Source organism: Vanacampus margaritifer, chromosome 3, assembly GCF_051991255.1.
Source record: "Vanacampus margaritifer isolate UIUO_Vmar chromosome 3, RoL_Vmar_1.0, whole genome shotgun sequence".
Classification (NCBI taxonomy): Eukaryota; Metazoa; Chordata; class Actinopteri; order Syngnathiformes; family Syngnathidae; genus Vanacampus; species Vanacampus margaritifer.
Window position 1 is genome coordinate 5,990,325 of NC_135434.1, and position 12,526 is coordinate 6,002,850.

The 12,526-nt window shown below is 40.2% G+C and overlaps 3 protein-coding genes across 5 annotated transcripts; 1 reads left to right on the forward strand and 2 right to left on the reverse strand.

Moving 5' to 3' along the window:
* Positions 1–85: 85 nt before the first annotated feature.
* Positions 86–3,686, reverse strand: mblac2 (metallo-beta-lactamase domain containing 2). Its single transcript, XM_077560443.1, has 3 exons — positions 3,085–3,686; positions 2,227–2,441; positions 86–646 (listed from the first exon to the last, which is right to left on the reverse strand). The coding sequence occupies exons 1-3, from the start codon at positions 3,524–3,526 to the stop codon at positions 473–475; spliced, it is 831 nt and encodes a 276-aa protein (XP_077416569.1). The 5' UTR covers positions 3,527–3,686; the 3' UTR covers positions 86–472.
* An 83-nt stretch (positions 3,687–3,769) lies between these two features.
* Positions 3,770–7,509, forward strand: polr3g (polymerase (RNA) III (DNA directed) polypeptide G). Of its 2 annotated transcripts, none has more exons than XM_077560444.1 (8): positions 3,770–3,937; positions 4,053–4,184; positions 4,336–4,465; positions 4,888–4,953; positions 5,508–5,564; positions 6,720–6,784; positions 6,873–6,983; positions 7,061–7,509. In XM_077560444.1, the coding sequence occupies exons 2-8, from the start codon at positions 4,074–4,076 to the stop codon at positions 7,148–7,150; spliced, it is 630 nt and encodes a 209-aa protein (XP_077416570.1). In that variant the 5' UTR covers positions 3,770–3,937; positions 4,053–4,073; the 3' UTR covers positions 7,151–7,509. The 2 variants fall into 2 exon arrangements, with proteins under 2 accessions (XP_077416570.1, XP_077416573.1); XM_077560447.1 differs by having other exon boundaries at positions 3,774–3,937; positions 4,041–4,184.
* On the reverse strand, positions 7,269–11,835 carry lysmd3 (LysM, putative peptidoglycan-binding, domain containing 3). Of its 2 annotated transcripts, none has more exons than XM_077560442.1 (3): positions 11,758–11,835; positions 10,868–11,139; positions 7,269–9,758 (listed from the first exon to the last, which is right to left on the reverse strand). In XM_077560442.1, exons 2-3 carry the CDS (start codon positions 11,132–11,134, stop codon positions 9,075–9,077), a joined length of 951 nt encoding a protein of 316 aa, XP_077416568.1. In that variant the 5' UTR covers positions 11,135–11,139; positions 11,758–11,835; the 3' UTR covers positions 7,269–9,074. The 2 variants fall into 2 exon arrangements, with proteins under 2 accessions (XP_077416568.1, XP_077416567.1); XM_077560441.1 differs by having other exon boundaries at positions 11,693–11,834.
* Between the last annotated feature and the right edge of the window lie 691 nt (positions 11,836–12,526).

Genomic DNA, 12,526 nt, shown 5'->3' on the forward strand with positions numbered 1-12,526 from the left:
TGTGCTTTGTTCTTGTCTGGCAGCAAAGCCTCTGGGGAGTCGTCTTATGTGAAGATGAGAAGTATGTCAAAGAAGAAAAAAAAAGTAGGGCGGAGGCTTTATTGTCAGCCTTTAAATACGCAGATAGTACAAAGCACTGTTACAAACATGGGAGGTAGCAGATGCTGATTTTATGCATAGACAAATACTACGGCCATCTTGACTTCGCTTCAATACCTCAATGCTTGTGCTATTATAACTTCACATGTGCAATACATATATATATATATATATATATATTTAAAAAAACATACATCAACTTACTGTATATTATTAACTCCAAGCAATACATCTTTAGAACATCATAGAATCACATTGACCAGTACACTTCATTCTCATGTAATCAAATGGCAACATACAGAAAGTTTGGCAACAATTACATTTCATTTCAAGACTTGTTCTGTGCGCGTGCGCGTGCAATCCGGTCGACCAATCAGCAGCCGCTGCGTGGGTGGGACGCCCTGAGCGCCACGCCGGCCACCGTCCTCCACGCCCAAGTGGACAACTTGGCCGGGCACGTTCCTGCTCTGCTGATGTACGAGCTGGCGATGCGGTGGAGGCGTTTGGCGCCGAAGGTGTTGTAGTGCCCCGGCAAGACTTGATCCACCTGCAAGGACGAGGACGTTTGCAGATTTGGGGTTGTCCGTTTCACAGCCGTTCAATGGAAATTCTACATGTAGTGTGAACTCATGTTCTATCAAGCCCTTTTCACACTGCGTTTAGCAGGGCTGTCGTTGAAACCGATCCATGTGTATGTGGTTTAAAAAGGAGCAAATTCAGGGCTTTCTTTTGCAACTATGAAAGATGCATCTTGTCAAGATGGAATCTAACTAGTGTAAAAAAAAATTGCATTAATGAGTATGTGCAGAGTGAAAAGGGCTAAACAATGGACATAAATTTAATCACAACACTTTTGTCTTTTGGCTCCATTTACTTTCTGATAGGCTGCTACATCAGCACTTCCAAATATGGGCATGCTGGGAAATAGTCATTTTTGCATTACTGAGCGAGTGCAGTGTGAAAAGGGCTAAACAATGGACAAAAATTAAATCACAACACTTTTGTTTTTTGGGTCCATTTACTTCCTGATAGGCTGCTACATCAGCACTTCCAAATATGGGCATGCTGGAAAATAGTCATTTTTGCATTACTGAGCGAGTGCAGTGGGAAAAGGGCTAAACAATGGACACAAATTTAATCACAACACTTTTGTTTTTTGGGTCCATTTACTTCCTGATAGGCTGCTACATCAACACTTCCAAATACGGGCATGCTGGAAAATGGTCATTTTTGCATTACTGAGCGAGTGCAGTGTGAAAAGGGCTAAACAATGGACAAAAATTTAATCACAACACTTTTGTTTTTTGGGTGCATTTACGTCCTGATAGGCTGCTACATCAGCACTTCCAAATATGGGCATGCTGGAAAATAGTCATTTTTGCATTACTGAGCGAGTGCAGTGTGAAAAGGGCTAAACAATGGACAAAAATTTAATCACAACACTTTTGTCTTTTGGCTCCATTTACTTTCTGATAGGCTGCTACATCAGCACTTCCAAATATGGGCATGCTGGGAAATAGTCATTTTTGCATTACTGAGCGAGTGCAGTGTGAAAAGGGCTAAACAATGGACAAAAATTAAATCACAACACTTTTGTTTTTTGGGTGCATTTACGTCCTGATAGGCTGCTACATCAGGACTTCCAAATACGGGCATGCTGGAAAATGGTCATTTTTGGATTACTGAGCGAGTGCAGTGTGAAAAGGGCTAAATTATTAAAAATTAAATCACAACATTTTAGTTTTTTGACTAAATTTTACATTTTTCAAATATTGTTCACAAATTTGTCCAAACGTGGGTGAGCACTCCTCTGTCGAGAAGCACTGTGAGATATCGAGATACTGATTAACGGCCTGATATTTGCACAGGTGTGCCTTTGGCTGCCCACAATAGAAGGCCACTCTAAAATGTGCAGTTTTACAATAAGTTTTAGAAAACTGTGATAAGTCTCCACACTTTAATTGGTGTGATAGAATGTCTCTAGGTTCTGCTGTTTTGGCTAGCAACGGAATTCAATTTAGCTAATTAGGTGTCCAATAATGTTAATTTTTTTTATGCCGGTGATACTTGGAGAACTAAGTTTTGTTTTGTTTTTAGCTTCCCTATCCAATGTATCTTCGGTGTTACCTGTTCGCTGTCCACCAGGCCCACCAGGCGCTCGCAGCTGCCGATGTAGTCGCTGACGTGGCTGTAGGGCAGCCAGTCGATCATGGCGCCGTCGTACACCACGTCGCCGCTGAACAGCAGCTTGTTGTCGCCGTCGTGCAGGCAGATGCTGCCCCGCGAGTGGCCCGGCATGTGAAGCACCGTCAGCTGCCTGTCGCCGAGGTTGATGACGTCACCTGCACGCGAGAATGAGAATGATTGAGTGTTTTTCTTGGTCGCTGCATAACGATGAGTTTCTCCGGTTTTGCTATTTACAGCTGTTTGAGTAAAATTAACTGTTTTGTTTTGTTATATAAAATGCTGACAACATCCCCAGTTCCAAGTACAAATATTGTCAAATTATTTTTTGGGTGCATGTTTTTTTTTTTTTTTAATGTCTTCATTGTAACGATGAATTCTAAAAAATTAAATAAATAAAAAAGCCTTAGCTTATAGGATTACATATTACAAGTATGAGTCATAGCAGTAAACAGTCCAGCTGCACTGCAGCAGTCTGACACAGCAGAACCTGTCGGTGGGAGTGTGTGGACTATAGGTACCCATCCTTGAAAAATGACCCATCTTGGGTGGCCTCTTTTCACCTGTACACCAAAGAAGCCTTCACAGGAACGAATATTGTTTCTTCCATATTTCTGCCAACAGAAGTCAAGACACTCTTCTCTGCTTCTGCACTTTACTGTGCACGCATCTAATAGCATCGTGATCGACCGTGATGCTTTTAAAGAAAGGGTAGAACCTTTTCCACATCACTGAGGACCTGGACCGGACCCAATGAGGATCCCCACCCCCCCACCCCTCCTCGAGACCACGTACTCTTACCCTCTTGCAAGATGTGCGTGGGCTGCACAGCCTTGACTTTATAGTGCCTGGCCCTCCACCCGGGACTGGGAGCCTCGGCTATCTCCCTGTCACTGAGCCAGGTGACCGTCTCGTAGTTGTCCCCGTTGGCCAGCGCCTCCACCTCGGCGCTGTGGACGCCCACCTGTTGGAACTGATGCAGGCCACCCGAGTGGTCGAAGTGGGCGTGGGTGGCGATGGCCAGCAGCGGGTTCTTCCGCTGCGGGTCCTTGCCCAGCAGCCCCATGGCGTCGATGTAGTCCGGCAGGCTCCTCAAGCCGAGTCCCGTGTCGATCACTACGTCCTGGTGGGAGCCGCGCAGCAGCCAAATGTTAGCCCGGTTCTGCGACTGGTAGAACCGTTCCTGGATCCAGTAGAGTCCGTCTCCGAGCGACTTGTGAGCGTACCAGTCGGCCGCGGACATCCCGATTCATGCACGTTTCACGCGTGGATGAGTAGCTAATCGAGCTGTCAGGTTGATTATGTCGCCGTGGAGATGCTAGCTTCAGGGGAGAGCGCATATGTTTTCATTGAGGCTAAAGCTACGGCCGCTGACACACCCGTGGAGGAGGAGAGCGCTGCGATTGGACGAAGATGCGGAAGAGAAAAAAAATCCTCACGCTGGCGACCATTGGCTGAAAATTAAGCTTGACGTCACGTAATGGGCGGGTTGATTATAAAGCCAGGAAACCCACATGTGGACAGTGACCAGCGTGTTAGCGAAACTTGCGTTTGTCAATTTAGTGACCGGTTGTTTGTAGACTCGTATGGCAAGTCTTAAAATGTAAGGTCGCATACTTGTGGGTTATCCTCACAACACTGAACGTCCGCTCTCGTAAGTATGACCATTTTTACTACATACTATTATTTATTTTTCTGCGGTACTATTCTGTGTTGGAAGAGCATGAGCATGTGGCCTCCAGAATGACGTCATACAGTGTGTATCGCAGGTGTAGAGGTGGTTTGCAGCCATGGCGGGGAAGGGGCGCGGGGTGGCCGCGTTCAGCTTCAACATTGACGCACTGGGAGTCGGCAGGGGCAACATGCCAGAAGCCAGGGTGGGGCCCAGTCCACTCTTTCCAGTAAGACACCCTGAATTTGTCGTTGGCCCTACGATGTCAAAATGAAAAGTCATGCACGTTTTGTTTGATATCTTCTGTGTAAAGACATCACCTTGACATCAACCAATAGCATCTCACCCTATATGCATCCTCTTGACATTTCTCTTTCCAGCCCACAGACTTCAAGCCAGTCCCCCTGAAGGTCGGCGAGGACGAGGACTACATGCTGGCTCTCAAACAGGAGATGAGGGGAGCCATGCAGCGGATGCCTCACAACATCAAATTTCAGTCCAATAAGGCGGGTGAGTGCTTTTGAAACCTGACTCCAGACAGAGAGGATCCTACTAGAAAATTGGCTGCTGCAAGAGAAAGATTAGGACACTCGGCAAAACCTTATGTGAGGGAAATAGAGAGGTCGATTTATGGAGGAATATTAAGTTTGAGCTGCCGCAACTCTATCTGTGGACTCTATTAAGGTTGCTTGGACAAAATGAGCCGTTTATTTATTTATTTATACACATAATGTTAAAATATCTGGGGTGTTCATCTTAAAACTTTATAACTAGAATTACTTAGGACTGAATATTTTTGAAAAATAATCAGACCAACTTATACCCATTGGATAATCATTTAGCATATTGCATTCATTTGTCAAGAAATAATTACGGATTCAGTGCTGCTTTTTGTGTTGAAGAACTGAGCATGCTTTTTTTACTCGAAACAGATGTGGAGAAATACGCACAGAGATACTTGAAGCAGAAACAGGTAGATGATGACGAATGGACGCCAGGTATGTTTTATTAAAAAAAAAAAACATCCTGTTGAAGGATTAAGACGATTGACTAATTTATTTGCTCCCAAAAACGTATAAATATGTTCTATTTTAAATGTTAGACGTGTCCTAAAGACGTATTTATATGTTTTTTTGTTTTTGTTAGCAGCCTCTCAACTGCACAAAACGGTTGAAACAATGGTAGTTATTACAAAAAACGCTAGCAGGTGGCAGCAGAGTATAAGAGATCAACCAGGGCCATGTTGAGAACAAGCTCGTTTACCCACAGTTCTAAGCAGATTTGTGAATAATAATAATAAAACGTGGCTATATTCTAATGTTAATTGCTGCAAAATGGAAACTGATTAAAATGTGCTTTTTTTCCTGATGAAATAACAGACTAATCTTTCTTTTGGTAGGTTCCATGTTTTTATAGCAATATAACACAATATTCTGTGGGCCTTGTAAAATCAGTCAAAATCCAGTATAAAAGCCGGGAGCGAAGGGGATTGCTTCAGTGAAAAATGGCTGGGTGTGAATGAGTTAATAATCTGTATGTCTCCTACATTAAGATTGGAATGTTTTCCCAAAAGAATTGATGCCTCAGAAGAAAACAAGTGTGAAAGCAGGTACAGTATAAATAAACACAGTATAAATAAATATTACCATTTTGAATAAAGCTAATTATTTTGTGGCTGTAAAGTTGTGTTAGATATATTAATGACAGCTTTTGAAAATTGTTATTGTTCAAATGTGATTGTCAAAGTGTGGTAGGTGGGCTCCCCATAGTGGTACACAAAAGAATCAGTGCCTTAGTACAGTTCAGTTGTATTTAACTTTTCAAGTTTACTTGGGTAAAATTTTTATTTGAACGTGCGGTACATTGTAATTCAATCATGTTAAGTTTAGTCTTTTTCCACTTTCTTGTCACTTCCAGCAAAATGATACTCATTCACGAAATAAAATTTAATTAACTCATTCACTGCCGTTGACGGCTAGACGTCATAAATTGGTTTAAACTATTTCTATTAGTTTAACATTTTTTCCACTTTTGTTAACAAGAGTATGAAAACCTAGAAAAAAACCAGATCCAAAATGTGTGATTAATCGTGAGTTAACTAGTGAAGTCATGCGAATAATTACGATAAACAAAAATTAATCACCTGACAACCCTAATTTTTAATAATCTTTTCTTTAAAAAAATTCAATAATTGTAATTATTTTTTTCCCATTTTTAATAATCTTTTTTGTTTCAAGAAAAGATTATTAAAAATTAGGGTGTCGGCGATTACCATTTTTTTATTTGCATAACTTAACTAGTTAACTTTTTTTTAACGTTTAGAGCAGATATAAAATTTGTGATTAATCGTGAGTTAACAAGTGAAGTCATGCGATTAATTGCGCTGAATTTTTTTTTATTGCCTGACGCCCCTAATTTAAAAAAAAATGTTATTTTTAAGAAAAGTAAATAAAATATATATATATTTTTAAGAAACAATTATTAAAAATTAGGGGCGTTAGGCGATTACAATTTTTAATCGCATGACTTATCTAGTTTTCTCACGATTAATCACACATTTTATATCTGTTCTAATACAATAAAAACGTTCTAGGTTTTCATGCTCTTATTAACAAAAGTGGGGAAAAAAAATATAAACTAATGGAAATAGTTCAAATGAATTTTTGACGTCTATAGCCGTCAATGGCAGTGAATGAGTTACAATACTTGTCCAAGATCTTAATAAGAATTTTGGTGTTCAACACAAATTGGCTAAAACCAACAGGCCCAAAGAAGAAGAAAGTGAAACTATCCAGCAAATCTGCACAAGATGTGTTGACCAAATTGAACGTGAGTAGCCTTGTATTTTATTTTGATAGAATGTCGATTTGCTTCCTGTTGTGCATCTGCATGTTGCCTGTTCTTGTTCACACATCAGGAGCTGGAAAAGAAAGATGGCGGCGACAAATCAGACGAAGAGAACAAAGAGAAAAAAGAAAATGAAGAGGAGGAGATCGAAGAGGAGGAATATGAGGAAGATGAAGTCGAGGTGAGTTATTTATAAATGTTGCAAATGAGATTCCTACTGGTCGAAATGTAACAAATTAAAATTGTATTATTTTGTAGGACAACGACTACATTGACAGCTACTTTGACAACGGTGAAGAATTTGGTGCCGGCAGCGACGACAACATGGATGGCGAAGCGACATACTGACTCTTACCTCAACTTGTTACTTTTCATTATGAATCCAGAGTGATACTTTTGTTTACAAAAATGTTAAAACTTTCAAGTGCTGTGTAAATAAGAAATGCCAAAGTGTATGCACGCTGGCAACATTTGAAAATAGATTTATTTTATTCTTCAGCCTGTAAGCACATTTACACAGGTTGAAAGGCACATACTGTCGACAGAGAATGCTTGCGGTGAAGTAAAAGGGCTTCAGAAAAAGAAAAAACAATGTGACAATTCTGTGCAACTCTGAATTTTTCCACTGAGCTTTTTTTCTTCTCAGTGTACTCAACATAAATGTGAATAGTCATGATATATATTAATTAAAATCTAACAACCACCTACACACCAATGCTTGTTTGAAAGACGATGATGCACCACGTCAAAGCCAAAAGGTAAGCAGAGCTGCATTGAGTTCGAAACAGTGGTGTATTTGTGTTTGGTGGTGCCACAATCACACAATATGAAGATCTTGCCTCGAGTGAAAATACTTTTATTGTCTTTCCAGACACTTTTTTTTTTTTTTTTGCTACACCCCGCGGGATCTGCTCCCACAAGTAAAGGCCACACTCGTCGCAAGGCTCAGGCTCCACCTCTGGTCATTATGGTTAACAAAAGCAGGTGTCGCCTTTGGCTCAGCTGTATATGTGGACTACACCCTTCAAACTGGCTAATTTCAGCAAAAACAAGAACCAGGTGTGTGTTATGTCATGTCAGACATTAACTCATTCACTGCCATTGACGGCTATAGACGTCAAAAATTCATTTTAACTATTTCTATTAGTTTAACATTTTTTTCCACTTTTGTCAAGAGTATGAAAAACTAGATTTTTTTTTTTATTGTATTAGAACAGATATAAAATGTGTGATTAATCGTGAGTTAATTAACATTTAAAAATGATAATCTCCTGACGCCCCTAATTTTTAATCACGGTTTCTTAAAAAAAAGATAAAAAATTGTAAAAATAAATTTTATATTTTATTTATTTTTCAAAAGGCATTTTTAATCGCATGACTTCACTAGTTAGCTCACGATTAATCACAAATTTTATATCTGTTCTAAACGAACAAAAAAATGTTTCTAGGTTTTCATACTCTTGTTAACAAAAGTGGGAAAAAAATGTTCAACTAATAGAAATAGTTCAAATGAATTTATGATTTTTTTATTGAATTTATGATGTATATAGCCGTCAATGGCAGTGAATGAGTTAAGACACCTGGGAACTGTTTAAAATTGTGAGAAAAAAAGTCCTTTAAAACCAAAAGGCAAAATTAAACCTTTTTCGGGGTACTGGCCCATCAATATTATGGAAATGTACTGTCCGTATTTGCCACAAAAAAACGTGTATGTGACGTCATATAAAAGCAGCAGCAAGGATGAGTGGAAACATAATTCCAGATCACTTATATAACGTATTCCCACTTTAACTCATTCACTGCCATTGACGTCAAAAATTCATTTGAACTATTTCTATTAGTTTAACATTTTTTTCTACTTTTGTTAACAAGAGTATGAAAACCTATATATTTTTTATTGTACATTTAGAACAGATATGAAATTTGTGATTAATTGTGGGTTAACTAGTGAAGTCATGCGATTAATTACGAACTTTAAATCGCCTGACGCCCCGAATTTTTTATAATCTTTAAATCGCGTCAGGCAATTAAAATATTTAATCGTAATTAATCGCATGACTTCAATAGTTAACTCACGATTAATCACACATTTTATATCTGTATTTCTAAAAAATAGATTCTAGGTTTTCATACTAAAAAATGTTAAACTAATAGAAATAGTTCAAATGAATTTTTCACGTCTATTGTTGTCAATGGCAGTGAATGAGTTAAAGTGACGTTCCCTCTCAAAATTGCATCGATGAATCATGTAGTGATTTCAAAACCACTTTTGTCAAGACTTCCCGTGCTGTGCACTGTCCGCTCTGAGTCCTCGCGGGGCTTCGTGAGGCACATCTCCAACGTTTTGCGGGGGTCCGGCACCTGCATGACTCTTCTCTAAAAGAATGTGGTCGTGGTCATGCGTGTGCAGCGCGTGGCCGGCAACCTGCGCGGGGGTCCCGTGATGGCCGACTTCAGCTTTCATCAGAACTTCATAATACAGTAGGTAGAACACGGGCGTGATGATGCCAACCACCAGCATGATGACCACCGCCGTCCACCACCTCATGCCCCAGTCCGCTCCGTAATAAGGGTCCTTTTTGGCCGCCGGTTTGTACTCCGCGTTTCCCGGCGTGGGCTGCTTGAGCTGGAGGGTCAACGAGGACACGACCTCGTTGAGGCTGCTCCTGGACGGCCCCGTGGATTTGACCAGTTGCTCGATGTCCTTGTCCTTCTCCATGAGGAAGCCTTCCACGCTGTCCGTGGACGAGGACGAGTCCGTGGACGACTCGATGGGGAGGGCGGCGCCGGCCGAGATCTGGGTCGGCCGTCGGGATTCGGCGGGGGGGCCCGGCTTGAGGGGTCCGGCGTGAGTTTCTGTCAACATGCTGAAGCGCTTGACGGGGATCTTCACCGAGCGCAAAGCGAACAAGTCCTGCTCTGTCAGGAGGTTGTTTGAGCGCTTTAAATCGGCCACCTGAAAACAAAGACACTTGCTTTATTAACTCATTCACTGCCATTGACGGCTAAAAACGTCAAAAATTCATTTGAACTATTTCTATTAGTTTGTATTTTTTTCCCTCCTTTGTTAGGGTTAGCATGAAAAGCTAGAACTTGTTTTTATTGTACATTTAGAACATATATGAAATTTGTGATTGATCGAGAGTTAACTAGTGAAGCCATGCGATTAATTACAAATTAAAATTTTTATCACCTGACGCCCCAATTATAATCGTTTCTCTTTTTTTTTATTCATTCACTGCTATAAACGTTGAAAATTCATTTTAACTATTTCTATTAGATTCACATTTTTTTCCACTTTTCTTAAGAGTATGAAAACCTAGAATTTTTTTTCATTGTTCATTTAGAACAGATATAAAATTTGTGATTAATCGTGAGTTAACTTGTGAAGTCATACGATTAACTTGCAGCCCCTATTTTTTTTTTATGAATTTATGGCAGTGAATGAGTTAAGAGCAAGAATTGTCTATTTGCAGTATTGATACGTGTGAGAATGTCTTCCATATAAAAGTCAAATCTGTACTGCATGAAATCCTTAACTGAATCAAAAATCAACGTGAATCGAACCGATTTTGAAAATCTGAATCGATGCCCAGCCCTCGAGCTAATAAATCTGTCAAGTTTGACTGGAATGTGGCAAGACAACAGGAAGTAAACAGATATTTGTCTTCATACACGCCTGACACATGTGGTTTTGTGGGAGGCTCATCAAGTTTACACACCCTTTGACTGGAACGTATACTTTTTAGAATTTCTTATAAAGGTTCTGCTGAGAACCAAGATGTAGCTTGCACTGTAGCGTCTGCCGGTGGCAGTTTTGTCAGCCGCCTCAAAACCAACATTGTTTTCTTATGCTACACGGCGCAGTAACAAAAGAAAACAATGGATCACATCCAACCGTGACTAATTGGTTTGTTGCTATTTACGACTTGAACACTGACAACTTGCACTTCAACGGGTGATTTCATGACAGTTAATGTGATGGGGGTTTTTTTTCTCCCCCTATTAATCTGAACCAATAAATAATTATGCACATTGTTTACAGCAGGGTGAGTGCAAACTTACCGAACAATGGTACTGCAAGGCAATGCTGTTTAGGGTGTCTCCCTCCTGAATGTCTTTGGTCAGGTAGACTATGTCATCCATCCGATCCCTGGACGTGCTCCTGAGGTGCTTCTCCCTGCCACGCGGCCGCAGCTCGTAGCTGTCGCCATCCTCCTCCGACTGTTCATTCTCCGAACTGGTGGTCCCGAACAGGTAGGCATGACCTCCATTTGCGGGTTGCACCAGGGTGGCCGACTGGAAGCCATAGTGCTGGCCTCGGCTAGTCATTTTCACTGCAGTGGGAGGAAAGAAACATACGATCGTTGTTGACTGCATGACATAACATGAACTGAACGTGCATTTAAAGAATGGCTTTGACGAAGTAAAACGTCAGACAGAAGATAACAATGTACACTCTCGCTGGCCTTTATGCTTACGTAACACATGGGATAATCATTCACAGCCTGGCAATGTGGATGTTTTATTACACACCGCGTTACTCTTTGGTCGAACACGGACATGTGGGATTTGACCCCAAAAAAATGCAACTCGCGTATCAAGGCGAACAAATAAAAACAACATGATCAATGCTAATTACTCTATTTTTGCAACCTAAATATGCGCCGGTTGTATGAGACAACGCACGTCAATTGTAATGTTTATCCTTGTGATAACGTGAAACATAATTTAAAGCTCAACTATAAAAACAAATAAAGCAAACTAAAACCCCATCTGCACAGATTACGCTAAAGCTAACAATATTCTACTGTCAGGCTACTACAGTTTAATCGATCAGCGATCTAGTTTACCGTGAGGCTTCCGGGGAGTGTAAACAAGTGCGTTTACCTGAATAAGTGAACAGCGATCAGTCAGTCAAATCCATGATTACGGGTGGTAATCTTCAGTCTCACCTTCTCCTTGCAAAGCTTCGATACATTCTTGCTACTGTTGAGCTGCTACCGCTGTCCGCTTCTCACGGCCACGTCAACACAATCACTACGTCATGACGTCGGCGGCGTCAGAGGTGCCCGAGCTATCGCGAGATGTGACGTAAGGAAGCTGAGATGGGATTTCGTCCAGAGCGCAGAGAGGGAAATACATGTAATAGAAATTTCAAATGTTATCTATCGTTAAATATTGCACAAAATGGTAAAATCTCTGCCCAGGTACTGTTTTTGTTTTGTTTTTAGTTCAATATTTTTGCAGTCTAAAAAAAGTTTGTGCAATCTATTTTAATTGAACATAATTTAAGTAGTTTTTGTTTTCCTATATTTAAAGCAGGGGTTATGTCATATATATATATATATATATATATATGTATTAGACACACCTTCTCAAGCAATGCATTTTCTTTATTTTCATGACTATTTACACTATATACATTGTAGACTGTCACTGAATACATCAATAATATGAATGAACACATGTGGAGTTATGAACTTAAAAAAAGTGAAATAACTGAAAACATGTTTTATATTTTAGTTCCTTTAAAATAGTCACTTTTTGCTCAGTTTTTTTTTTTTTTTGCACAGCCTTGGCATTCCCTCAATGAGCTTCAAGAGTAGTTACCTGAAATTGCTTTCCAACAGTATTGAATGAGTTCCCAGAGGTAAGAATGCCAAGAATGTGCAAACCAGTAATCAGAGCAAAGAGTAACTATTAAAAAAAAAATATATATAA

Excerpts from the sequence above, each read along its gene's own strand:
- lysmd3 (XM_077560442.1), bottom strand. The coding sequence starts at position 11,134 with ATGACTAGCCGAGGCCAGCACTATGGCTTCCAGTCGGCCACCCTGGTG. Across the intron at positions 9,759-10,867 it reads CCTTGCAGTACCATTGTTCG|GTGGCCGATTTAAAGCGCTC; the intron begins GTAAGTTTGCAC and ends CTTTGTTTTCAG.
- polr3g (XM_077560444.1), top strand. The coding sequence starts at position 4,074 with ATGGCGGGGAAGGGGCGCGGGGTGGCCGCGTTCAGCTTCAACATTGAC. Across the intron at positions 4,185-4,335 it reads GGCCCAGTCCACTCTTTCCA|CCCACAGACTTCAAGCCAGT; the intron begins GTAAGACACCCT and ends TTCTCTTTCCAG. Across the intron at positions 6,785-6,872 it reads ATGTGTTGACCAAATTGAAC|GAGCTGGAAAAGAAAGATGG; the intron begins GTGAGTAGCCTT and ends TTCACACATCAG.
- mblac2 (XM_077560443.1), bottom strand. The coding sequence starts at position 3,526 with ATGTCCGCGGCCGACTGGTACGCTCACAAGTCGCTCGGAGACGGACTC. Across the intron at positions 2,442-3,084 it reads CACGCACATCTTGCAAGAGG|GTGACGTCATCAACCTCGGC; the intron begins GTAAGAGTACGT and ends TCTCGCGTGCAG. Across the intron at positions 647-2,226 it reads GCCTGGTGGACAGCGAACAG|GTGGATCAAGTCTTGCCGGG; the intron begins GTAACACCGAAG and ends TCGTCCTTGCAG.